At 35.7% G+C, this 27,220-nt stretch overlaps 1 protein-coding gene across 13 annotated transcripts in view; it reads left to right on the top strand.

The window, feature by feature from the left end:
• The window catches only part of RGS7 (regulator of G protein signaling 7), a 237,511-nt gene that overhangs the window by 187,186 nt on the left and 23,105 nt on the right, over positions 1-27,220 (top strand). For 8 of the 13 annotated variants that reach the window (XM_072332703.1, XM_072332691.1, XM_072332704.1 and 5 more), the window contains 7 exons: positions 8,471-8,545; positions 9,458-9,556; positions 10,313-10,374; positions 11,668-11,778; positions 12,214-12,339; positions 19,550-19,736; positions 23,190-23,279. In XM_072332703.1, the coding sequence (XP_072188804.1) occupies positions 8,471-8,545; positions 9,458-9,556; positions 10,313-10,374; positions 11,668-11,778; positions 12,214-12,339; positions 19,550-19,736; positions 23,190-23,279 (750 nt within the window). Of the gene's footprint in view, positions 1-8,470; positions 8,546-9,457; positions 9,557-10,312; positions 10,375-11,667; positions 11,779-12,213; positions 12,340-19,549; positions 19,737-23,189; positions 23,280-23,367; positions 23,581-25,422; positions 25,504-27,220 lie in introns of those variants that run through there. The other 5 variants (XM_072332695.1, XM_072332694.1, XM_072332696.1 and 2 more) reach the window with 2 other exon arrangements.

Below are 27,220 nucleotides of genomic sequence, written 5' to 3'. Positions count from 1 at the left end.
ATAATTTCTACACTACAGCTAGTATGTAACATAGTACTTAACAGCTCTGGGACTAATGGCCTTTACACGTAACAACACATTAATTTTATTTATTTATTTATTTATTTATTTTTTAATGGCAAAGTGAATATATCTTAAGAGCTTTTCTTTACATCTTCCCAGAAAGAACATTTCCCTAATTCTGAAACTTCTCTAAATAGCAGACTATGGAACTGATTGAATGAAAACTGATTAGGAGAATTAGGGTTTCAGTCAAAAAGCAGTAACAAAACAAGCTAAGGCAGGGAAGACAATTCCTCCAAGGTGAAAAGAAATTAAGTTGTTCTTCTTTCAAAAGTAGCATCAAATGTCTGGATCGAAGGCTTTGTAAAAGAACTCATAGTTTCCTGAATCTAGGCAGGCTCTGTTAAGGTCAAAAGAGAGTATGAGACCAATACACTGATGATATAAAATTTATAAATACTTCTGATTTCTAGATTTAAGGGTTTCATGATATTGTTGCCTGGTAGCAAAATAAGGAAAAAGTAACCTTGTCGTTTTCTTAGGGCCTTGTCACACATTCCACACATTCATCTTTTCTCTCTATTAAAAGTTTTACTGGATTCTGTTACCATTGGTCTCATTTGACCTGTTTATATTTTAAAATTGTAATTTATGTGGTCTGAACATGGTCCTTAATATCTGAGCCAGAAGGTAATATTACCGTGTGTTCAGGGTCATGCAGTGGATACTTGTGGTTATTTGTTCTGGGCCTTCTTTTCTTTTTATTTTTGTTCATTTATTTTGCTTTTAATGACTTTTCCATCCTGTTCTTCAAGATCAGCCTCAAAGACTTGGCAAAGGGCTGCATTTAACTTGGCCAACGTGGAACAGTCCTCCTTTTCACACTTCATGTGCTACAGTCCCTGACCTTTTCTGGGCCAGTTACTTGTTCAGCCACAGAACACTTCTCTCGCTTTACCTTTTTTTTCTTTACTTTTTTTGTTTTTTCATAAAGTTTTTAAGCATCTATAGGAAACAAACATAAATCATGCCATCCAACTTATCTGGTGATGTATCATATCTTCTTTTGCACAGGGGAGTTACTGCTCCAACAGTCAGGGAATGTGGCCAATACAGTTGTTGGCAACCTCAAATAGTCACACTTCTGCTAATAAAATGAATGTATTGTACAATGTGTCATTTTCAGAATTATGAAATAAAACTGATGAGGTGATGTAAAGATTCAGAAAAATGAATTGACCTGGTTTTTAGACTCAATTCTAGTAGCAACTGGAATAATAAGCTGAAGTAGGAAGTACAGTAAGTAACAAAACATAGACTTAACAGATTCCCTTATTCATCAGTGTTACAAATACTGTAATTTTCACAAAAATCATATTAACACATCCATAATTAAAATTCATAGTACTTAAGCAAATTTTGAATCTATGCAATTTATATGATTTATGTACAGTAATATCTGGTTCTGAAAACTAGTCAGTACAAACCTAAAACAACCTGTTGTAAATTGCATTAGCTTTCAAAAAGAATTAAGCATCTCACTTCTGTCCAGTCATATACTCTTCAGCACTGTTACATTTCAACAACCCTTTCATGTGAATTTTATATATTATGTCTTTTCTGTGACATAGAAATGACTATAAAAATATTTTCAGAATTGATATGATGCAATCCTATTCTCTTAAGGTGAAAACCCAGTTTTGTTCTAAATCTGACCTTAAACAAGCAAGGAAATGAGAATGTAAGCATCAGTGTCATGATTAAAGGTGCTCCCATATGGATTAAATTTATGGCTTAATTTATTATATTAAATGTCTGGAAAATCTCTGTGTATCTCTTCTTCTCCTGTCTCAAGACCCTTTATGTGAAAAGTCACTGCAATTCCTCTTGTGCCTGATATTACTCAGGGAAAAGATCTGAGCTGTAGTTTGAGAAGACAGTTATAAAGATGAAGCTCATGCAGTTTGGATACTTCTTTTTCTTTCTTTTTTTTTTTTCTTTCTTTTTTTTTAAAGATACAGAAAAGATGTTGATGTTTTAAGTGACCCTAACTTTGCTATTGAGTGTGACTTTCCATCTCTTACTTTTTAAAACAACTGGACTTCACTGTACTGCACATGTTAATTAAAGCTTGGTCAAGCTAATTGATCATCTCTTCTGTATCTGATAGTCTTTGAACCTCATTTTTCTTGTCTAAACAAGAGAACTTGACAATTTGTGGTTAAATTTTTATTGATTTCAATTGCAATGCTATCCTTGTTTTGATTAATCCTAAACTGCAGAACAACAGGGGACCTTCTGCCATTTTAATAGTAGCCAGTTTTCTTCAAATAAATCCTTGACTAAAGCATGGATTGATTTTACTAATTGGTACAAATGGCAAGTTGCCCTTTACAAAAGACCGTCTATAGTAGGTTTAGCTTTTGTTTATGCCTGTATTTGCAGTTTCTCAAGAATTTATTATTTCTGCATGAGTATATTTCCAGTGGATGACACAATCAGGTTTATTGCTCATTCATTTCACTTTAATGGATAAGTTTGTAACTGTATATCTCTGTTATTTAATAACTCAAAATGAAATTAACTAAAGAGGACATATATTGGTCATTTAAATTCACTCTGTGCTTCCTGCATAGTTCTCTGTTAAAATCTTCAACATGAGAGAACACTTGATCCTAACAGATCTTTTATTAATTATTACCAGGATGACCCTTTCCTATGTAGGAACCACTCTCATAAGGTTTGACATTGAGTATTCCGAGGTCTGAAATGCCATTTCAATAAATGAAAAAGAAAACATGAAAAGCTATATTTAGGTAATTAAAAGCCAACAGATTGTACATTGTCAGCTGATATAGACAAGTTTTAGCAGTTAAGCTGTGTAATACTAATTTGTTTCCATAATATTACTTGAGCATAGATCACTATTTTCAAAGTTGATAGTTCCATCATCTTTTCAGATGAATAATGTTTTAAATATATATTCACATTAAGAAATATAACCAAATTTGTGGCTGTTATATGCAATTCCACTTCCAAATTGTATTCACTTATTTTAGCGTCAGACTGAATTCATAATACTGTCATTATTTACTCTATTTATGCTCCATAAGGATTGCATTTAGTAGCATAGTGCAGGTGTTTTAAGATGAATGGTGGAAAGGCTGAAGAAATTGTGAAAAATACTTCAGTAGAACAAGCAGGTTTTAATAATTTTTTCCTGATTACATGCCAAATTTGCAAGGCATCTGTAATTAATTTGAAACATAACTGCTACAGAATTTATCTTGTTAACAATCTTGGGATTTGCTTCCTAATCATTAACTATAATTTACCAGTGTTAATTGGAAAGCATCACTGTATTTCCCAGGTAAGCTAACTTGCAACAGAAAAGAGAGTCCTTGGGAAGAACTAGAAATATCGTGATATGATTTTAGAGAAGTCTGTCTGGAGTTGTGGGGAGTTGAAAGAACTTGGTAGCATCTGTATATAAAGTCATAATCAAGCTAATCTACTTACTAAATTTATAATGTTCCCATGGACTAATCTACGGCTACTGGATTTTGGTTTTGTCAGTTATTTGGGGCTGATTGATTGATACTAGTTATAAAGTGAGCTATCAGGTAAGCATTAAAAAACAAAACAAAATAAACAAAAAACACAGTTATTCGATTTTCTTTTAAAGGATTAAAAAAGAGCAACCATCCTTCGACAGGACCTTACGATAAAAGTTGTTTCTCTGAAGTCTTTTAAAAGAGCTGACCAATTGTACTTGGTGCATTGGAAGTGTTTCTATATGACTTTCCGTTGCATCATCAAAGTCATTAATAGTTGAGCTCCTGCATAGGAAAGCCTTTTTACTCATTGACCCTGAAGTGCATAAAGTAGAGCAAAATGAGATAGAAGCAAATAATATAAAAAAAAATGTACCAAAACCTCAGCCCTTCCTTATAAGCCTTCACAGGCTCTGCACACTCCAATAACTTGCATCTCTGGGAAATGAAAAATTGCTGCATTGCAGGAGAATATAGCTTGTGCTTTTCTCTGTGAGAAACACTCCTAGGCATTACTGACAACTTGCTCAATAAAGGATTTTAATTTCTCCTTTGATGCTAGACGTTGTCTGAGAAAAATAAACTTTCCCACATATCCAGGGTCAAACTGGGGATTCCTCTGGCTATTCTCATTTATTTTTTTTCCAGCTGAGCACCACTGGCATTTTTTTCTTTGCCATGCTTCTTTTTTATAATCTTTCATCTTCTTATTCTTGTTTGATTTTCAACCATGCACAGTCCAGCTAGCTCCACAAGTAAACTGGAATATTAAAATGACAGATAAAATTTAACTCTGGTACTCTTCAAAGTATTTATTATCCAATTATCTTCATTCCCCTCATTTAGAAGAGAGAAATAAAAATAGTGACTGCTGAGATTTAGAAGATGCCTTTCCTGATAAAGTAAGAGAAATCATGACAGAAATAGCAGAATAGATACAGAAAGCAACACTAACATTTGAGACTTGGGCTATTTCAAATTTCAAGCTTGCTGTGTTTGTGATAGTCTCCTATTAAAAACATTTCTAAAGACTGCTTTCAATCTCTGTCTTCTATTTACATTTGTGTATTTGACTTTCTCTAACTTTTATCTGTTTTTTACCATCTTTTTTTTTTTTTTTTTTTTTTTTTTTTTTTTTCCAAGTGGAAACTGAGATACTTTGTGTTAAATTGCATAAATCTAAAGCATTGAATTCATTATTTTTTATTACATTTAACCAGTTGGTTCCTGCTTGCAAAACAAATATATATTTCAAAATGAATTGACATTGAAACCCAGTGAAATTTTACAAGGGATATTAAAGCATTTGCTGCTTTAATGTACCCTGTATTTAAGGGCATGCATGCTGAAAGGAGGTAATTATTTAAATATTACCTATGCTTTTCTAGCTGAAGAGGCTGTAAGATTTAGTTTTCCTTAAATCAACCCTTAGTTCATTTTTGTGAGTTGCGAACACACTCCACTGTCTGTCAGAGAGCAGAGGAAGCAACTACCATTCTGCCATTGAGGAGATTGGAGGAGAGTGTGATGAATTTCATGCTGCCATGAACATTTCACTGGAGCATTCCACAGTGTGGATTGTTTGTATTTTGTATTGAGGTCCTTTCCAACCTCTGCGATTCTGTGTAAATTAACAGTGTCATTCATTATTTGAGAGGAGTGTGTGTTAACTGATGGATGAAAAGAAAATTAGGTTCCTTTAAATATGTGCCAGTATTTCAGACATCGTATTTAACATCAGATAAGGGCCTAATTCTATTCTGGTTATGATCTTGCTGTTTGACCCTTTCAACAAGGTCAGAAGAGCTTCCTATGTTTTTGTGTCTGTGGGGGAACTGTTTCCATATAGTATATTAGTCCTGAAAGAAATTAATGTTCTATTTACTTTTTTATAAGAGGCTTCAAATCTTCCAGGAAGTCTGTTTGAAAACTATTCATGGTATTAGTATGGAAATTATATACTGCACACTAAATGGGAGTCTTGCAGCCGAGCACTCTGACAGGCGTCTCACTACTTGAACTATGGTAGTCCGGTTAAAAAACCAACACAAAACACAGCTGGATGTAATTGTATTGAAAGACATACTTATTATGTTAATAGGGGCATGTGAATAAAATGAAACATTGTCCAGCAAAGCAAAGGTTTTCCAGCAAAGACTCTGAATTATTTTGGCAAGATGTTCAAATGATGCAAGCTTTTATTTTTGTTTTAATTGAAAAGACATTTGTTATTTATTTCTAAATATTGACAGATGAAGTGTGGCAGCACCACAGAAAGAAGAAAACTTATATCAAGAATCACTTTAATAATTATTTTTTAATCAAGAATAAAGTATGACCCTGATTCTTTTAGGCACTCCCAGTGCTATGATTTGAATCATATTATGAGAACATTCTTGTAATAGTGGTGATAGATGCGCTAAGCCCTTACTGTTACCCTAGCGTGTGATAGTACTGTAATAGTGCCTTTTGCTGCCTCCCTCTGCTCAATGAAGCTTCCTAAATTCCCAGCCTGCATAACTCTGCTGCTGCTCCTGCTGTGCCACAGCAACACAACATCACCACAAGAGGTTGTAAACAATCAGGTTTCAGTAAGACTCTACCACATGTTTTAGAAGTTCAGTATTGGATTGGGTCTCCTGAACAGTGCATGCATTGCCCTTCTTCCATTCCTAAAAGTATCCCAGAATTTCCTGTTGTCATCAGTCTGCAAAACTTGTAAGTTACCTGGTCAAAGTGCTTTATCTAGTTATGCCCATTTATTGCTAGTGGACTTGAAATGTTTCAAAACAAGAGGCCTCGGATGCGTTTCATGCTTTGTTTTAAGACATGTTTTTAACAAACTACAACTGAAGACTGAAAAAAACTTGTAACAGTTTGTACCTTATGTAAGTGTGCCTGCTATTCAAATTGCTGGTTTTAGGGGTGGAAATACTGTTAAAAGCTCATGTCTTCTTCGTGGCCAGCTGCTGCCACAATCCTGGAGTAGATGTAATGTTTTCCTTTTAACTTTGTATCTCAGTGTGCTGTCCTGTGAAATTGCTTTCAGCCTTTAAATCGATTGTCATGTGGAGTTTTGTACTTTTCAACCTATTGTTGGGTTTGAAAGTTACAAGATATTCTGAGGTTTAGCACTCAGGAAGAATGAAAATTAACTTTTGTTGCTGAATAGGAGAAATGCTATTGTGGTGAAAAAAAATGTTATATTTTATTTCACTATTACATAATTAAAAGATGAAAATATCTTTGGGTAGAGCTTTATTTCCCCTAAATAATACCAACCCACCTACGACAGCTTAGATACAACAGCAAGACGTGATTCTTGACAGTCTAATCATTGGTTAATCTAGCAATGCTCACAGAGAGTCAAAATATTGTTAAATCACTGTCCTTCCCTACTCTTGAAAGCCACCAGGTGAGCTGTTTCAGTGATAATAATATTAGAAAACAGTGTAGAAGAATTTATTGCCAATAGATCTGCAGAGAAGAGTGGCGCTGAAGACAGTGTAATGATTGCTGTAGGAAAAAGAGAAAAAAACCACAACATTTCAGATGTGCCCTGAAATGGGCTTATACAGTTCCTCTTATGTAACATGGATAATGTTAAAATTTGTGGACATTATATTTTCATGGGAAAAAAAAGTCTCAATATATGGGTTATTAATGTTCTGTACTGATCCAAAGGAATTTGAATGCATTTGCATACAAATTCTGCAATAAAATGGTTTTCTTGGTACTTTACACAGATCCGGTCTTGATATTATCCCAGTGACTATGTATATTCTTAGTAATGAGGAACTGTTTATTCTGGCAATGTAATATGAATAAAATACATATCACTGTAGTACTTTACAGTTTAAAAAGTGTAATTTTTTAAAAAATATTGCATTTAAAATCAGGCTGTTATTTGAAATAGGTTTCTGGAGATAAAGTACCGTTGTCCTGTTTAATGAAATGTATTTGTTTCTTGGCTCTGTCAATATAAGGAAGATTTAAACGTTTTTTTCTTTGAAGATTTTCACCTGCAGGTATCAAGCATTTTGCAGAATGATGAGGAGACCTGTAGGTTGCTCTGAAAGTAATATCTCCTATTTATTTCCATAGAAACTACAACAGATAAAAAGAGCACAATACCAGTAATTGGATAGAGCAGATTCTTGTCTACAAAACACTATTTTTCTATGTATTCACCACCATTAGCTATGCATTTTCACCAGCATTGAGCAAGAGATTGCGTGACAGCAGAGGTGACCTCACTGTCACTGTTGTTATGGCTGAAATGCACCATCCGCCACCTCACTCTGCTCACATTCACAGTTTGTTCTCCATAAATTTTCAGCACGCATTGATGAAGGTCAGTGAGTCCCGTTTTTTTCTGTATGAAGGAATTCAGTGACACACCTTTGCTTCATGCATACTTCCATGTCAAATGGCATTTTGTCAGATTGCCCTTCTGCTGCTGTTTGTTGCATGGCAACAACATGTAACAGAATGTTAGTGGGAAGGTTCAACTTGGACTATCATACCACCAGCATCCACCTCTGATATTATGAGCCAATTTAATGAAACAGGAGGCATTACTTTTGGAGCTGTCCTAATAATTTTGCCGTTAGTGTGATAATAATTCCACTTTAAATGACAACAACATTCCGAATTGCACTAAAAACAAAACAAACAAACCTACTTCCACTAAGAATGTACTCACTAGAGAGCAGATATTTTACTTCCCACTCTCAGTCGGATACCTAATCCCTTTAGAATCAATAGGTAAAACTCACCGGAGAGGGTAATAGTTGTTAGTTGCTTCCAGAAATGAATAAAGAACAGACTTCTACAGGAAGTTAGTATTTAAAGAAAAATATGAAAGATAAATTAAAAGAAACTAGTGCTTTCATTTCTTTTTCTTTTAATAGCCTGGATGTGTAAACACTACTGAAGTGGATATAAAAAAGTCTTCAAGAATGAGAAATCCACATAAAACAAGAAAAGTAAGTACCACTCTTATATAAGAAGCAGGAGATGGAAGTAATTTATTGCATGAAGTTCCATAGTTTATTAATATATTTCTTTTCTTACTGCTGCAAGGAATAAGCACATGAACATATTTTGTTACTTAACGAGCTCTTAAATTAATTACTATTTACAAATTTTCGAATACTAAGCAAATGTTATCACATAAGAAAGTGTTTGGAGGAATACCCAGAGACTATGAAAATAAAAATCATTTTTGCATTCATGTTGTTCAGTAGTTTGAATAAATTAAAATGTTTATGTCATTAATTAAGGAAAATAATGAAAAATACGGTGTAAACTACAGCAGTAGTGCTTCTTGTGCTGACCTTAATGAAAAGGTTGCCTCTGCTTTACAGTTGTGCTTCAAATGGGTGTACAAAAACTGGACAAAATAAGCCTACACTAGGATCCCAATACGAACTCTTTTAAGTTCTCTAGGGACATAGAGGTGGAATGAAATAACATTTTCTGTCAAATCCTCTTTCCCCTAATGTAGACTGAGTCCAACTTTAAAGTGTGCCTTTTGAGGTACATTTTAGTGTCTTCAAAAGGAAACTAAATTTAGATTATTTTCCCACTGACCAGTTCAACTTACTCTAATAGCTGTCTTTCAGTGTCATCCCCCATGTTTGCTGTGCTGTTAATATAGAGAAAAAATACACATTGATGCTATGTTTGATGCCTTTAGGAAATTGTGGGGTTTTTTTTGTATGATTTATTAATACATAGAAACAAATTTTTATGTGAGCACATGGCTTATTTACAGTTTCTTTAGAAGCTGTTGATCTGGGATAAAGTCTTGAGCACTTTATCCCGGTTATGTACTGTGGGCTTATGTAGAAAATGTTGTCTAAAAGCAACTATCATTGTTCCATTTTTATTTCCAGTCTGTCTATGGCTTACAGAATGACATCCGAAGTCATAGCCCTACTCACACACCAGTACCAGAGACTAAGCCTCCCACAGAAGATGAACTACACCAAGAGGTTTGAAAACTAACTACAAGCATTTACTTCTAAATGAACTTTTTAGAAAGTAGGTAGTAAACCAAAAATTGTCCTACCTGGGAAGCATGTTCAGAACAGATCTCTGAATTGCTTAGTATATCTTTTCCTGGCACCACATATACAGACTCAGGTATGTAATTTCTATTAAAATTATGGAGACAAAACGTGACATTTTTTATATCTCACATTAAACAATTGAAGACAGTTAGAAACAGTCCAGTTGATGGGTTCTTTGCATAGCTAAGCCCACTAGCTCCTTTAGTAGTAGACTGCTCAATCACCCTTCCTTTCACCACTTTGAGCTATGGGGGCGTGCTAACCATATATGTGTGCATATATGGATTCACACATTTATCTATTGTTAATGTTTCAGTAATCTTTCCTGAGGCATTAGAACTGGAAGAAGGTAAATGTCTGAAGAGTTAGTAGCTTTCTTCAAAAATCTAAAAAAGGCTAATTGGATTTCTTTTGATGAACCTGTAGGGAAAATGTTACGCTGAGTCCTTTTCTTTTTTTTTTTTTTTTTTTTTTGCCTCTGTATAATCTTTATCTTTGATGGAAAATTCCATTTATTTTAGAACTTCACTGATGAAGTGTTGTTTTATTTCAGATATACTTCTTTTCTGTGCCCCAGGGTAAATTACAGCCCTAATAAAAAAAAAAAAAAAAAAAAAAAGGTTATGGAAATAGAGTCAGGCAATGAATTACTCATAACACTGCTTTCCTTTCTTGCAGATTAAGCACTGGCAAATGCAATTAGACAGACATCGATTAAAAATGTCAAAAGTTGCAGAGAGGTAAGTATTTTGTCACATCTTTTTTTTCAATTAGTCTGATAACTATTGGGAAAATGTCAGTGTGAAATAGCTTGAAAGAAAGAGAGGCAAGAGAACTCACGTCACAGAAATAACTGAAGAGAGTTTAAGTGTGAGGTATGAAGTTTTTTCTGATAAAAGATGGCCCAGATATTCCTGATAAATTCAAGTCACTGTAGTGGCCTCTGACCAAGTGTTCTCAAATTTCCCCTTGCACTGACAGGGAGGCCAACTAGAAATAGGTCTGGGGTTATTGTTCTGATATTTCAAAAGGGTAATCACTGACAAAGCAAGGGATGTGATTGATAGAGCTGGCTGGGTGATGAGCTCTCAGCTTGAGCAAAGTGGGTTTGAACTTACATCCAACAGGAGCACATAACACTAGCAGAAATCTGTTTCCAACTTGGAACAAAATATGCAAGTAAGGGGCTAGAAACCAAACCATTCAAAAAGGCTCTTTAGAAAGTTCACCTTCAGTTTAGGTAAAGAAAATGTCTGCTCTATCTTATGGATCATGAAGTATATAGATAAAGGTATTTAGATAAAGTATATAGATAAAAGTATATAGATAAAGTATATAGATAAATTGCAGAAAGATTAAGCTGCATAACGTCAACTGAAGGAAATAAAACTGAACACATCTTCATACTCTCATATGGGTGGGTCCACAAGTGTTTGCTTATATATACATGTCTATGCATTCACATGCATTGTGTTCTGCTTGCTGAACATTAAAATTGATTACAGACTAAATACACTGTAAGAAGTAAATAAAACCAAAGAATATTTTTGCTCAGTGTTCAATGATTTTCAATAATTAGGCAAAAGAAAGTGAGAATTAGAACATGGGTGACATAAAGTAACAGAACACAACAGAACACAACATAAAGAAGCTTTTAGTGTGGAGTCAGACCAATTCATGAGCACTGAAGATTAAAAAAAAAAAAAAAAAAAAAAAAAGAACAGCTTTGTGGGTTTTTTGGGGATATTTTGGACATATTAGGAAAGTTTGTAATTTATTTTATTTCAGATCTTGATAAGAAAGACTCAAAGCACCCACTTTCTTCAAGGATCCACAGGTTCAGTGTTAATAGAATCATTAATTATTTTAAAGCAGAGCAAACCTATTTTAGCTTGAGCTTGTAGGTTGTTTTGGAATGCATACGTACCTGGTTACAGTGGTTTGGTTGAGGCACAGTGACTTCTTGACTGGATAACAGGATAAGGTTTTCTCCTCTCCTGAAATGACAATGTTTGATACTCTTGTTTTCCTAGTCTATTAGCTTATACAGAGCAGTATTTGGAATATGATCCTTTTCTTGTGCCCCCTGATCCCTCAAACCCTTGGATATCTGATGACACCACTTTCTGGGAACTGGAAGCAAGGTATATATTTTTCTTTTGTCTTTTGTGTGAAGGGTTCTTAAGAGGCTTCTTTTGAAATGTGAAAGTTTCAGACAGAAATAGGTATTGAAGGAAAGCGCTGAAGCAAAAGTAAATGCAATATCCTTTTAGACTTTCTAGCTTTAGTTTCATAACATGTGAAGAGCTATGGATTAGTAAATCTGTGTAAAGATATCTGGTAACGTTTCCTAGTTGGAAGTCCTTATTCTTCTGCAAAAGTGAATGTATTTCATCTTCATCCTGTATGAGCACTGACATCCTCGTAACCCATTGCTGAAGTTTGCACTGGTGTGAGTGACCTGGAACGTGAGAAATTTCTGGCTGAACTGTAGGACTTTATCTACTATATTCTGTACATAGAGCACTAAAACATGGAAGTATTGCTGATTGTGAGTTTTATTGCTCCCTCTCCTGTAGCAAAGAACCAGGACAGCAGAGGGTGAAGCGATGGGGATTTGGCATGGATGAAGCTTTGAAAGACCCTGTGGGAAGAGAGCAATTTCTCAAGTTCCTGGAGTCAGAATTCAGTTCAGAAAATTTAAGGTGAAAGACTTAATGTTTTAGTAGCTCCCAAGATATGTCTTATTTTCTTATTAATATATATGTGTTGTACTATTCCAAATATTTCAAGAGAGGTATTCTTTGACTTAAAGAAATAATTTTCCATCCATTGTCTTACAGCATTTTTGGTGTTGCTGTTCTGAGGTAGTCTTATAGTAAGGATTACTCCAGAGGAACCAGGAACAGTATTTCAGTTGATGAGTCAGACTGCATATAGTACATAAGCATGTATGCCGCAATATTATCTATGTTCCATCTTGTCAAACGTCATCTGTACCACTTCTCATTCACCAGTAGTATAAGGAATGTAAAATTCTATTTGCATACATTACAAAACTTAGAAAATTCCTGAACCTCTTTTTTTTCTGTGTGTATGCATGCCTATTCCAAAGCAGTACAGTATAATCTTTCATAGCAGTTAGCTCAATGTAGCTATTTTACAAAAGGCATCTAGCAGTTTGTGGTGTTGTTTCCTTAAATGCTCAGACCTCCTTGTTGATAATTTAGCATTGTCTGCAGAATAACTAGAGATGGATTTCTCTAAGTTGCTGACCATGTTCATACACTGAACTTTGAACTAAATTATGTACTCTATACCTTGTATTTCCCAAATGACTTTTTTTTTTACTTTACCTCCCTGGAAGTATAGCTTGAACATGGAAATACAGCCCAATTTTTATGCTGATAAGATTATTAGTAACATATGTTAATTTCTTATCAATTAACAAATCCAGTGGTGAAATCAGCACAATACCAAAAGAGAGGAAAAAGTCATTTTTTTCACTCACAAAACATCCTGGCAATTCCTTATGCAGAGCAGCTGTTCAAACAAAAACCTATCCAGTCTAGTATGTACTGCAGTTTCAGTGCATTTCTGTGATTCATTTGTCTCTCTGCCAACTACAGTGTTACCCACATAATCCCCAGCTCTTTTCTCTAATCCTATTTACAACACTAACCACAGGCAAACTGCAAGTGACTGATCCAGAAAAATACACTAGAGAAATTTGTTCAGAGCTGATTCCTTGGCATGCTGTCTTCTATTTCTCTAGATTTTTACTTAGGTATTATAAAATATATAGCAGCAGTAGAGAATATGAGCTTAAAGGCCATCACTGAGAAGAATCAGGCATGGGATCAGATTCTTACTTTGAAGGAGCTTTCTGCGATGATTAACTGAAAACTGTCTCACAAGCTCAGAATTACATTTATGTATTCTCAAACTGGGGAAATCAATCCACAGTTAAGCTCAAATAGTAAAATCAGGTTACAGAGCATGTATTTGTAAGGCTTATTGTGTATGAGAGTCAAAATATTACAGGTCATACTAATAGAAATTAAAAGCATGTGGGGCATTGGGGTTTCAAGCATTATTGCTAGAGAAATATTCAATTTAAAAGAATACTTGTTTGTTGTCTCAGCTATTAAGTTCACTACAGCAATTTGTTTTGTTTTGTTTTGTTTTTATTTTTGGATTTGGCAGCCACTTTGAACAAAATATTTATTTCCATTCACATCTTCCTACTGCAACAGTGTGAATTCAAGTCACAGATACAGTCATGATAAGTTTTATGATAAGTGCCATTAAACCTGAGGGAGGTAAGACAGCTGGGACTGTGGATTCAAGACACCCAACACAGTACAAAAGATATTCAGACACTACAGAGAGATTCAGTATTAATTGATTAGAATTCTTATACCTCTCTTAAAAAAAAAAAAAAAAAAAAAAAAAAGAAAGCCTGAAATGTGGATCTCTTGTTAAGTCTACCAGATACGCCATTTGTATTCAAGTGTGATCATCTAAGTAGTTAAATGTCCCCACTGTTACTGTTTCATTAACTTGAACTGAGAATGCCTAATCTGGCTGAGAATCTGAGTCTTAGAGGATATAGACTGTGCTTTAAGAAACAGAACAGGGATAAAGAAACTTGAGTCATGAGTTAAAACTAGGAACTGTGCAATCAAGGTGAATGCAATCAGAGCTCAGTTCTTTTTTCTGTTTCTCTCTGTTGTTTTTTTTTTTTTTTTTTTCTTTGCCTGTAAATTGGAATTAATAGTATTTCCCTCTCCGGGGGTGCAGTAAAGGGTAGCAAAAGAATAATACCTGTCCTGCTTCTGAGGGAGAGAACTGAGACATACAGTAAAACTCTAAGTCATCTCATGGATCTAGCTCTGCTTAATCATTTAGCAAAGAGCTCTTGAAAAAGTCTGATCAGCTTTATCAGCACAGCAGTTTAATTGAAATTTGACTGCAGTTTATTAATAGCCAGAATGGATTCTGCAATCACATAACATATCTATGAGTTGCAATCTTTCCTTATCATGCAGCTGTTTTGAATGGATCACTTTGCATACAGTTCCACATAAGAGAGCAAACAGCTGATGTAACATACTGTTTGGATAATTTATAACAATTCCCTCTATTACTAACACGGCGACCAATATTCAGAATTCACAAGACTGAAGTTTTGGCATGATCCAGTGCTACTGAATTCAGTTGCAAGATTATTCAAGCATGTGAAAGGGGATTTTCAAAGATTTCACTTTGTGAAATGAATCTTACTGAAATGTGGTACCTGGAAATGGAATTTCTTCATCTCTGTAGAAAATTTCCATTCCTCTCCATATCCTTCTTTTGTGTTCATGCTACAGATTTCTTTGGAAAAATAGCATTCATATATGAACTGTATGTGGTTGTTTTGTAGGAACTGACAATGACTGGAAGATCTAAATGGTTTCAGTGCTTCCAGTCTGAAAGCCTGCCATAGTCTATTATGTAGTACTGCAGTAGGGGTGATCTCCAAAGTTGCAGATGCCTCACAAGTTAATGAATGGAGGGCAGTGATAGACCATCATCCATGATACACGGAAGCGAAAGCCACTGGACCTGTTGCCCTTTCCTTTGACCCTCATTTATTATCTTCCATAAGGAATGAACAAGTTAAGGAAAAGAGGTATTGCGTTCTGTCTGTTCAGAGAAAGGAGAACTGAGAAACTAGTTAAATTGTTTTCTCCTAATGAAGTTGATGTGCTCAGAACTCTGCAAGCTGATATTGTGTGAGGTTTTTATCATGGTCTCATAAATTGCTGTAAAAATGTTCTATAGTGGAAATAGATGCTGTGATTATGTCTTACAAAATAAATGAATTAAAATGTACTACCAAAATGTGTATTTTTGCCCACAAATTGTTTCAGTCATAGTGCTTAATTTTATTTACTCCAGTGGTACTGGTAATTTTTAAAATGACAGCATGACAGTACTTTTACTAGAGCACTAGAGGGAAAATGGTGCAAGAGGCAAAGTTGTTTTTGTTAATCCAGCTTGTTTCACTTTCTTCTTCTGTTGCTTTTTGTTACTGATGACCAGTCTTCACTAACAGGGAAGTTATTAACATATGACTAGAATTAACTATACTTGATAGTGTAGCAAAGCTGAACAGAATCATTGGTAATGACATTTTCTTTGAGTCACAGGTAATGTTTATTTCTCATACCATTGGTTATGAGACCTTGTTCTGAGTGCTCACATGGCCAGAATGTAATCTTTGAGGCTGAAATTTCCTGTGCTTTACTTCTGTTTCAGACAGAAGTGTGAACTCCAAGCCCCCCAGATATTGTAATTTCTGCAGATCAGAAGACACTAGTTGTCAGATTTAATTCTCTCCCAATATTTTTGAAGAACTCTTGCCCTACTATATCTTGAAGTTTGAAGTTGTATTTGGCAAGGTTGTTTTTAGGAGTCAAAGAGTCAATCTTTCATGCCTCTAGGAAAAAAATGCTAGCTGTTTTTCTCAAAGAAATTTCTTAAGGTCTTGCAGAAAGTGCTGGAGTCTGTCTCTGACCTGTTGTGACACATACATTGGTTGCAAAGCCCATGGAAAACCCACCTTGCTTTCCTGATGTTGCTTAATTCTCACACATTTGTAGAGAATCACTGCAGCTTTCTTTCTCGCTCTGTGTTCCTATGTTCCTAAGTGCTAAATATAACTGATTAGCTTAATCTGGGATCTGCTGTTGGCTGCCTCAGACATTTAGGTCAGTTAATGGGACAGAAGCTGTGATACAGCTGTGCTATTTATCTGGCATGGCCACCCACACTGTGAAAGTAGTCCAGCTGGAGGACATAAGCCCCAGATGTCTTTCAACATGTGTCCTATCATGTCATGTGGCTGGAGGTACAACTCTCATATACTGTACACTCTCACTTAGCTGTACATCTGGCTTGTGAGCCAGCATGAGACAGCCCAAATGCTAGGATGAACAAGGCAGCAAGGTTTACACCCAGGCCCTCAGACTGTCTATTCAAATGGTACTGAACATCCTCTAGAGAAGGTCTCTATGGCTGAAGCAAACCTATATCAGCAGGATTTTCAAGTTTCATCCAAGGAAAGAAGCTATGCTCTAGTTCCTTCAGTGAAGTGTAGCACCAAGTCTGTGCATAGATATGTCAAGAAAATGCAGTTGGGATCCCCTCTCTCCTCTCTTCCCCTTTTGTATATTTACTATTGCAGACATACCCTTTGCTACTGGTGTTTTCCCTTGCTCTGGTCACAGACTTTGAGGCTGAGCTATAAAAGTGGACAGGTGCATATTTTGATTTGAGGCCTTTGCTGAGATCTTGTAGAATCCATTTCCACTTCCTTCAATAATCTGTGCTTTCAGTAGCCATGTGATATTCAAAAATGTTATTTTAGAAAATGCAAGAGGTAGCAGCCTCATTTTTTGCCTTCCCTAATTTTGTGTATTTGACTTCAACTCTTATGTGGGAGGAGGGTAAGCATTTTTTCTTAAATGTAGATTAAGAAATTGAAAAGTAGATTAAAATACTGAACTGCGTTTTGGCTGTAAATAAGCTTCTTAGATGTAGCATGCTGCAGAAATCAGCATTTTCTTCATGCTTTTAAAGTGTTTTCTATATTTATATTTTCAATAGAGCTTTTAAATGCTAATGTTAGAAGGGTAGAATAAAATTAATTTATTGGAAATCTGATGTTCAGCCTGTGAGAATGTATCTATACAACCTTGCTATTCCATATTGGAAGCTTCTTGTTTACTCAAAGAAGTCCAATTTCTCTCCCATCTATTTTCCCATAATTGAGTATAACCTACTGTATGGAAACTGTTTACTTGAAAAAGAAAATAGCATCCTAAGGCATGCTTGTAGTGACTTCCAGAAATATTGGCAGTCATATAAAGGAACAAACAAGAATGCGACAACTTTGAGCTAGATACTCAGGATGTCTGCAGAGTGACAGAAAATGTGTGTTTGCAAAGAACGTCCTTCTCTTTCATTTTTCTATTCCGTACCTGACTTCGATACACATGAGTAATCAGTCAGTCCCAGAAGATGCGTTTAAAGGGGTTGGCACTGCAGGATATGCACTTTTAAATGCAAATATTAAAAGTAGCTTAAGGAAACCAAAGTAGGTTGCCCAAACTTGACAGAATGAGACAAGTTAAGAGTTTCCGAGCTGTGCAGTTTTTAAACTTGAGTTATGAGGCCTTTATACTTGCTGCATTGCCATCAGATTCCCAGAATATATCTGTGGGCTTTGTGCAGAACTGTTCATTTCACATTGCAGATCATAGCAAAAAGTGGTGCTCCTCAGAATATTTGAAACTCAAGTTTTTTTGTGTTGGTGCAGACTCTGCGTCCTTGTAGAAAACACTGTACATTATTAATGTATTTGCAAAACTGCAACAATATTACTTCTTTATCTCTTGGAGAATTTTAAGTGATCAACAGACTGAAAGACTGAATAAATACTGTGGTAACTGGAAGGTGTAGAAGTACCTAAAATAGTAAGCTTGGTACTGTGACACCAACTGTAGTGGCTTGGAAGCCATGAGCATGGGCTCCTTCCGTCTGTGCTACAGAGCAGTTTCAAAACACAACTGTGAAGGATTAATTGCTGCCCAGAAGGTAAACCATCTCAATTGAAGAATGTGTCATAGGAGGAATACTCTAAGTCTTTCTTTATAGTGCTCTACTGTTTTTACTTATGAGTGGTTGCAGTAAGTATATTATGACCTGGACTTAGTGTGGTATAATCTTTTTTACCTGAACACACATCCACAATTCCTCTCTCCAACCATTCACTGTTGGACAAAGCTAGGAGATTTCAATTTGATTTTATAACCACATTTTAAAGGTCCACCCAAATTAGCTGTCAGCTTTGTAAAAATCTGACTTGTTTCACAGTTAACTCTCATCAGACTTCAGCCAACCTGTTTCATAGGCCCAACCATGTCAAAACAATACTGAAAAGTTACAGTGGTTGCATATGCAACATGATAAAAATCATACTTTAATTGAGCTCTTTGAGCTCAAAGAACACAACCATGTAAGTGTTCGGCAGCATACATAAGCATGAGATTCTGACTAAATTGAATTGAATTCAATTGAATTTTGTGCAGTGAGAGTTCGAATAGTCATAAGAGAGGTAAGAATAAAGAGCTCATAATAGGTAATAACAGAATAACAAGGCTTATAGCTAGCTGGCTGTGATCACAGCTTGATCAAGCCCTTTCTAGCGATCCATCTCTAGAACGAGGATACCATGAACCGGCTGTCTCTGTATGTGGCTGCCCAATTCTTATTTGTTCTGCAGCAGGAGAGAGAATGGGTGCTTCTGTTCAGCACTGCAGATAAAAAAAAAAAAAAAAGGTATAGAAATGCAATACTGAACAACTAAATGAAACTATAGAAATGCTTTTGCTTTTGATAGATAATTTATGGAGTAAAAGTAGCAAAATTACTGATACAGTTATTTGGCTGATAGCTTGGCAGGAATTCTTAGATTTACGTTGATATCAAGAGCATAAGTTCTTATTAGCTTTTGAAGGAATGTCAAAAAGCAATAGGTTTATAAGTGATATAAGACCTTGTAGCTCAGGTGAAATGAAACCTGAGCAAACACTTTAATTACAGTGAAATGAAAAACTTCTCCTAAGAAAGTGACACATACATAAATAATGAAGGATTTCTCATCTGTCTTGTCTAGGCTTGTAATTGCTTTTTATGGCATACCAGTCTTGATCCCAGCATAAACTGATAGATTTTACTTATTTTCACATGTTATAAATGAAACCTTTAGTTACTTTACTCTTTTTTTTAAGAGCAAAGAAAAGTGTCAACATTTCAGTAGTGATTATATTGAGCTGGAAATCAAGACGCTGTGTTGTGCCATAGGTTCTGGTTAGCAGTAGAAGATCTGAAGAAGAGGCCTATCCGTGAAGTTCCTGCTCGCGTCCAAGAAATCTGGCAAGAATTTCTTGCTCCAGGTGCACCCAGTGCCATCAATCTAGATTCAAAAAGTTATGACAAAACCACGCAGAATGTAAAGGACCCTGGAAGATACACATTTGAAGATGCTCAGGTCAGTTTGCAATTCTTTTTGTGGACATCTGAAACAAAACACTAGCTACTGAAATGCACATGCATAAAATAAGATGTATTTGAGAATTAAACCGTAATGTTCTGTTTCCCAAACAGATATTTTGGAAATTTGAATGTATAATATTTATTTGCATCTGGAGGCTTCAAGCTCAAAGAGGATAGGTTTAGGTTAGATATGAGGAAAAAGTCTTTCACAGAGAGGGTGGTGAGGCACTGGAACAGATTGCCTAGTTATCTGGTTGATGCCCTGTCCCTGAAGACTTTCAAGGCAAGGCTGGATCAGGCCCTGGGCAATCTGATCTAGCTTGTGGTGTCCCTGTTCATTGCAGGGGAGTTTGACTCCTTTGATGGTCCCTTCCAACTCTAAGTATTCTACACATCTATGATTCTATGATTAATTCTGTGCATGCAACTTCTGTATCCTGAGTCTTCAAGTGGGTCTGACATGTATTAATTTCTAGTTCTCTAGTCCTGTGAAGGGCTTCCCTTGATACGGGCTCAGTGTCTGTTCTCTGCATGCTTGTCCAAAAGTGCTGTTGTCATTTATAATAGTGAGGCTTCTCATCATGAAGAAAATATGACTTGTGAGAAAAAAAACTTGGTAGTGGCTTGTGCAGAAATATTGTATTCCATGGATGTTTTATTAAATTATCATCTACAGAACTTCCTAAGGATGTGTTCTCTGACAAGCAGTATTATAGGAGTAAAGAACAGTCTGTAAATGTCTTATCTGGCTTTTGGGGGTTTGAGTTAGAACATTTTTAGATGTTCATAATCAAAAGATACTTTCGATCAAAGCTAGGTTGTGAAAATGCTTACTTTTTGTGATGGGAGCAAAAGCTAAAACAAAGCAGTAAAATAGAAAAATGCCCCTAATGAAAAAAAAATAAAAAACAAACAAACAAGCACTTCAGTACGAAAAGAAACTTCATCTGACTCATAGCTTAATATTTTATATTTGAAGACTTCTGAGAAATGCAACAGAAAATAACTGGATTCGCAATCAAAGATGCAGAACTACTCCCATCCTCCCTTTTTCATAAGCAGCCTAGTGATGAAAATTTAATTATTAATGAAAAGTGAAATGGTGTCAAAAGGAGAGATTGAGATCATATCCCTTCAGAATTTTTTACAGCTTGATTATTAGGACATCAGCCTGGGAGCCAGCAGATACTGCTGTAAGTCCGTCAAAGCAGAAGGGAAATTGAATCTGACCTTTCTACTTTTTGGGAAAGTGCCTCTGCCCCAAACAGGAAAGGAAATAATTCTACCTATATAAAAGAAAGAAAAATTGTGTGCTCTCATATTGCTATTATAATAGCAACCTATGATGCAACAATAATATTGTCATTAAACACTATATCATTCATACTGATTTTAGTTACTGTGCATAAAGCCAAACGTGGGTGTTGCTTACATCTACTGAACCACTGGAGATTTAGGAATTTAGCGTACAGCAAAGACAAGTTGCACAAATAAAAGCTCTAGCAAGTTTGAAGGTTGAAAAGAAAACACACTTTTGCAATTGAGTCAGAAAAGGAAAATTAAATTCCTTGCCAGCGTCCAATTTTTGTTTCATAAAAATAGGTGTAAAGTTTCAACATCATTTTACTTCCAGATCACTCTTTTTTTTTTCCCCTCTTTTTTTCTCCCCTTCAGTTTCTGAAAGAGGTAGAGTATGCTGTGTATATGCAAGAAATAATCTTTTCCTGCAGTCAGGCTTCTGTGTATTTGATGCAGTTCAGCATACAACTGGAACCAGGAAGGATCCATTTTGCAGAGTAAAAGGTGCATGCCCAACTCCAGCTTGATACATTAGGACCTCTCATTGTGCCTCACTTGCAGTGGCAGAGTTCAGTCAGGTGTGAGGCTCTTCCTCTTGGGAAAGGGACCACTAACAACTCATTTTGACAGACACCAAGTCATTTAACTGTGCTTTAAAATGCTTTGAAAAGCATTTCTGGACTTGCAAGATGGTACTGTGAGATTCCGTATCAAATGAGAGTGGTAAAAAATAAAAAATAGACCAGTTGTGCTAAATAATATCCATCCCCTATTCCTGTCTTTTTGTACATTAACAATATTAATACAACCTAATTTTGTCTTGTTTTTATAGGGTAGATTTTTGCACAGATATAGAATTTTAATGCCCATCATCACTGATGTGTACACCAGTACCAAAGTCCCTTCTGCACTCAATTGCCTGAATCAGCTGCTCTTGTATAAGCTGAATGGAATTAAAACTCCCCAAATGAACGAGCCTCAGTTCTGACTATATGCCAGAACTTCTTGGCTTAGTGTAGGAAACACAATGAAAGGCACTTAGAATCATTCTCTAGAGTTTCTAACAAATCAAAGATAAAAAAATCAGCTTTAATTTTACATCACTATAATTTTAATATGGTGGTTTTTTTCTATTCATTAACTGCATGCAGCACCAACCTCAGAAACCGTATTTCCTGTAGAGTTTATTTACTGTTTCCTGCTATCTCTGCTAAAGCTTCCTGTGGTAAAAGGTAGGGTTTAAATGAAAAAGAAAATGAAAACAGCTAACATGATGCAGTACATTTCTTAAAATATTTTTGTGAGGATATTTCCTGTTCAGATTGCTTTTCCTAAAAATCCCTCTCCTAACATCATAACTGGAATGAGATTATAAGATGTTTGACATTATAGATTTGTAGTGTTTTTTGTTTGTTTGTTTGCTTGTTTATTTATTTTATTTTACAAAGATGAGAATGTTGCAAGAAGAGCCCTATAAACTGCCTGTGTCATTTTTTTCTCAATTAGTGTTATCAAATTTTTATGTGTCTCTGAAGAATAAATGTCTTGAAAATTTGATTAGCCTGGAACTGTTTTTCAGTTTGCATGTACATTTTCCTTATTATATTATCAGCTGGGTAGCAGAATAAACATCTCTCAAATAATGGTTCCAAGAGTAGCCAGGGGACACCCTCTCTAGTTTAAGCACTTATCTGTAGTGCTAAATTAGAAACCTACCACCTTTTCAAGCATATCAAGTCAGAAAAGCATCTCCAGAAACTAGTTCACAAAATTTGATGGGAAAGGATCTGAGGTTCCTGATGTGGTCACTTAGCTGAACTGACTGATGTAAGAATGGTTTGAAACTGGGCCTTAAGATAGAAGTGAGTTGTAAATTCTTAGCAAAAATAATTCTGTAGTGAAAATAGGGACAGTAAGTTTAAGGTAGGTATGCTGTATCCCTCATATATAACAGATCAGTGGAATTTCTGATTTAAGAGCAGAAAGCAACTCATCTTTAGCTGAGTAACTGCAACCTCAGCCAACCTTACCTCATAACGTTTCCTGTTCCAAGTAGTGGTAGCTGGCACACATTTAAAGATATACATCTGCCTCCTGTTTCACCTATATCTTCTTTTGTGGGAGTAACAGCACCTCCTTTTCCTTTCAGGAGCACATTTACAAACTGATGAAAAGTGATTCTTATCCTCGTTTTATACGATCCAGTGCCTACCAGGAGCTGCTACAGGCCAAGAAAAAGGTATTGGTCCATCTTGCCTTTGTCTTGCCACTGTGCAAAGCAGTGGTTATGTTTGCAACAATACTCAGTCTTCTCTCCCCTGTGCCAGTGCAACTGGATATCTGGTAGGTGACCAACTTGGCGTGTTTGGAGGGTCACATACACACAGGAGTTCAATATACATATATGTGTATATATCCTGCATGTGGGCATGTTGCAATAAGTTATTCTAGCAAAACTTATTTTTATTTTTACATCCCATATTGTACTGTTTTCTCTGTTATGAAGCACCTTAAATTGCAAAGTGCTTTACAAATACATTAAAAATAAAATAAAATCCCAGAAGAATAGTCTTTCATGTTTGCAAGTTTGCTTATGTAATAACTGTTGTTCTCTTTATTCCACCTGTAAAATCGACAGAATGTGTTTAGAAACAGTCTCATTCATATGAATAACTTCTGATTCCAACTATAAAAATAGGGGCCTCCTAATCCTATTCCTTTCCCTATTATTCCATGAATAGTTTCAAACAGATTCGAAATATGACTTGAAAGACTGATCATGTCACACTTATGCAATCAGAGGCTCATGTCTTGGCATGTAATGTTTGCTTAGAGAAGCCCAGATTACAGAATGACTCCTGAAAAGGCACAGCCCAGAGTATGTGAAGCAGCTTGTGCAATGCAGAGTTCTGTAATGATAAATAATTTTATTAGAGGGCTCTAAATAGTGATCTCCTAGAACAGCCTGGTAGCCATATGCTTGCAAAATTAGGGCCCTGTCGTTGCCGAAATAAGGTAGTTATTAACATCGTAGCATTCTATTGTTTATAATGACGAGCTAAAATTATATGAAAGTACTGTGTGATTTTGTTTTTTGTTCAAACATTGATTTCTGAAGATCCAATATAGAGAGAGATGTTGAAAATACCAGAAAGCTACAACTGTCCGTGTGAAGTCCTTAAGTTTGTGACTGTCAGTTCATTAACACAAGATGTGCACTTCATTATTTCTTTTTATTTTCAGTTTTTCTTTTAAATCAAACCATTTTGATCCCCATGAAAAATGATTTTTGTCAAATACTATATCTGTTTTGCCCATCTGCTGTTTTGCAGAGTCCCATTACAGCTTCATACCTGTGTTTGCTTCCTTATTTATACAAACTTTGTTTTGCAGTCCATTGTTTCATCAGTCCTTTTCTACTCCATTTGTCTCGCTTTTCTTTTTTCCCTCCTTTTTCTTTTAATTTTATTTCAAATTTAAGTTGGAAAACACACTGGATCGTCGAACATCTTTTGAGAAATTCACACGCAATGTGGTAAGTTTGTTGCCTCGGAAGACTAGTAAACCTGATGGAACATCCTTCTCCTTTCCCCCTCACTGAACCTTCCATTCCCTTTTTGCTTCTCTAACCTGACAGTTAAAAGTCTGTTTATCACAGTTTGTGAATTTTCCTAGGAATGTCAGCTTTGTAATGTACTTTCATTACAACCCCTCCTCCCTAGTCCCTTTCCTGCTGATCTCCACAGTCACACATGGAGGAATGGAACTTTGGGAGACATGACTTTAACATTAGGAAGCATTAAATTATTTGGGTTTGTTTTTTTGTTTGTTTGCTTTTTTTTTTTTTTTAATTGCTTTTTTAATTTGTAGTAAAGAATCTGTGAAAACCTGCTTGATGTTGGTCCTTCTATTGGTGCCTCCCAAAATACTAAGCCTGATACAGTTTAAGTATATCGGATTTCATCTCTTTTTTTGTTTTACTAGAAAAGCATTTGTCCCATTTTTGTAATTGAGGACAGGGAAAAATAAACTATAATTATTTCCCTTTCCCTGTCCTCCTTAATGCTTAGCAAAGCTTCTTTAGGACCAAAGAATTGATGCTGATGATAGAGAAGGGTTTGACTGCGATTTCAATTTGATTATGAATACAGCAACTGATTATTTTTCTTTTTAATAACAATTTTGGAAATATATTTTACCAAGGTAAAAATGTGAAGGCTGGTAAATTTGCTGTGGGAATTCTCTTGCCACCAGCCGAAAGATCCACTGATTGCTTGAAATGTGGGATTCTTTTTACTTATCAGGTTTCTTTGGATATTATTTTTTTTTTTTAAGCTTTGTGAAAGTTCCAACTAAAGCATTCAACGCATTTATTTTTGTAGGGCAGAAACATCCCTATTTTCCCATGCCATAAAAACTGTACACCAACACTGAGGGCGAGCACTAACCTGTTATGAAAAGAGGTAGAAAGATCTTGGATTCTACTCAAGTTTGTCTGCATTGTCTGTTGAATTGTGCAGTTGATGCTGCTGTGCGTGTGTGTGCATCTGTGGCTTTTTCTGTGACCTGGTTAGTGGAGCTGTGTGCGTTGAAATGACAAATATGAGAGCTTTCAGCAAAGATCATGGTTTTTGTTTTTTAGTTACTAGGGAAGGAGAAGCAGTTCTCAGAAACTGCCTCCCGTATAATGAGGCTTAAGAGTGTTTCCTCAAGTATTTAAATTACAGATACATTCCAGTAATCAGAACAAGAAACAAACACAATGAAAGTACAAAGTTCTGTGAGTTTTTAGGAATATCTCATGTGTTAAAACAAAACTGTAATCCTTTGACTACTTTCTTATAGGTAAAGGCTTCCTATAATATGCTTTGAATCCACTGCAATCAGGAACAAATTTGAATTCAATGGGACAAAGTCAGTGAGACTAAAAAGTAAATAAACAGTCACAAAGGAAACTATCTCAATGTTTGAAACAAAAACCCCTATTTTTTGCATGGTGGTGTTGCCATAGCATGTTGCAGTGTGATTTGTGTGTTGTCTGAACAGGTTGATCTATAAAACAATGTTATACGTGACAACATTATACGTAATGATTCTACTTTCTTCCATGGAGATGTTTAACAGGAAGTTCCACAGTAATAAACGAACCTGGGTTAATGAGAGAGAGCACAGACAATACATCTGGGACCTCTGAGAGGCAAGATTTTGCTCATCACAGTGCCTGACAAACTACAATATATAGGCTGGGTGTTTAAATAGCCATCAGATCAGTAACTGGTTATGGTAAAAAGTACATAAACAAGTGGCTGTAAGGAGAGAAATAGTGAGTTCCAGACAGATGCAAGGAAAACACAATGCGGAATTGTAAAAGTGAACACAGACTGGGAAGCAATACAGTTAGTCTCTGAAAAAAGCATCAGCCCTGTACACCAGCACTGGAGCATACTGCCCTGCCGGCATGCCCAACGTTCAGCAACTAATCTCAGGCAGAAATACAGAGCAGCAGGATGCTGGAGATGCAAGGCAGGCCCAGTAACAAAGCTGTGAGCTAGAATGAGGGGAGTGAGGATTTCTGAATGTGAAGCATTAGTACTTCAGCAGAAGAAGGTGATTCTTTTCTCTTAGCGCAAGCTATAAAGTAAATGCTGTGCATTTCCTTTTCCTCAAACTACTGCCCTATGAATTTGGGTGGAATCTGTCATGTTGGGACAGCTACAAAAATAAAAAATATCTCTTCTGAGTATATATTCCTGATGAGATGAGCAGCCTCAGGAGCTTTCGAACAGCTCCAGAATATCAGGGTTCTCAGGTACAAACATTTTTCTGTGAGAGACCTGAGTTTCTATCCCACACGGACCCAGGACCCCTTGCCAGCATGGATCCTTATTCTTCCATTCTTGTTCTTCATTATGATGAGTTTATAATGTATAATTATGTGCCTCGGTACACTGGTTCTAACATGCAGGGATAAAGCAAGTGTTTCTCAGAATATCCTACTGATTAACTTGTTCTTCTGTGAAGGGACAGGCTGTGGTAAAAGACCTGCTCTTCTGATTAATACAGAAAATAGATGTGAAACAGGTCTTCTACAGCTTACCCGAATGCAGTGTTCTCTGAATGATTTATAAAGAAGGAAATTGTATTTTCACTTCTGACAATTTAGAAAATTTAGACTCATTT

This window comes from Excalfactoria chinensis, chromosome 3 (genome assembly GCF_039878825.1).
Source record: "Excalfactoria chinensis isolate bCotChi1 chromosome 3, bCotChi1.hap2, whole genome shotgun sequence".
NCBI lineage: Eukaryota > Metazoa > Chordata > Aves > Galliformes > Phasianidae > Excalfactoria > Excalfactoria chinensis.
The sequence above is the reverse complement of the archived record's forward strand: the minus strand, read 5'-3'. Positions and strand labels throughout refer to the sequence as shown.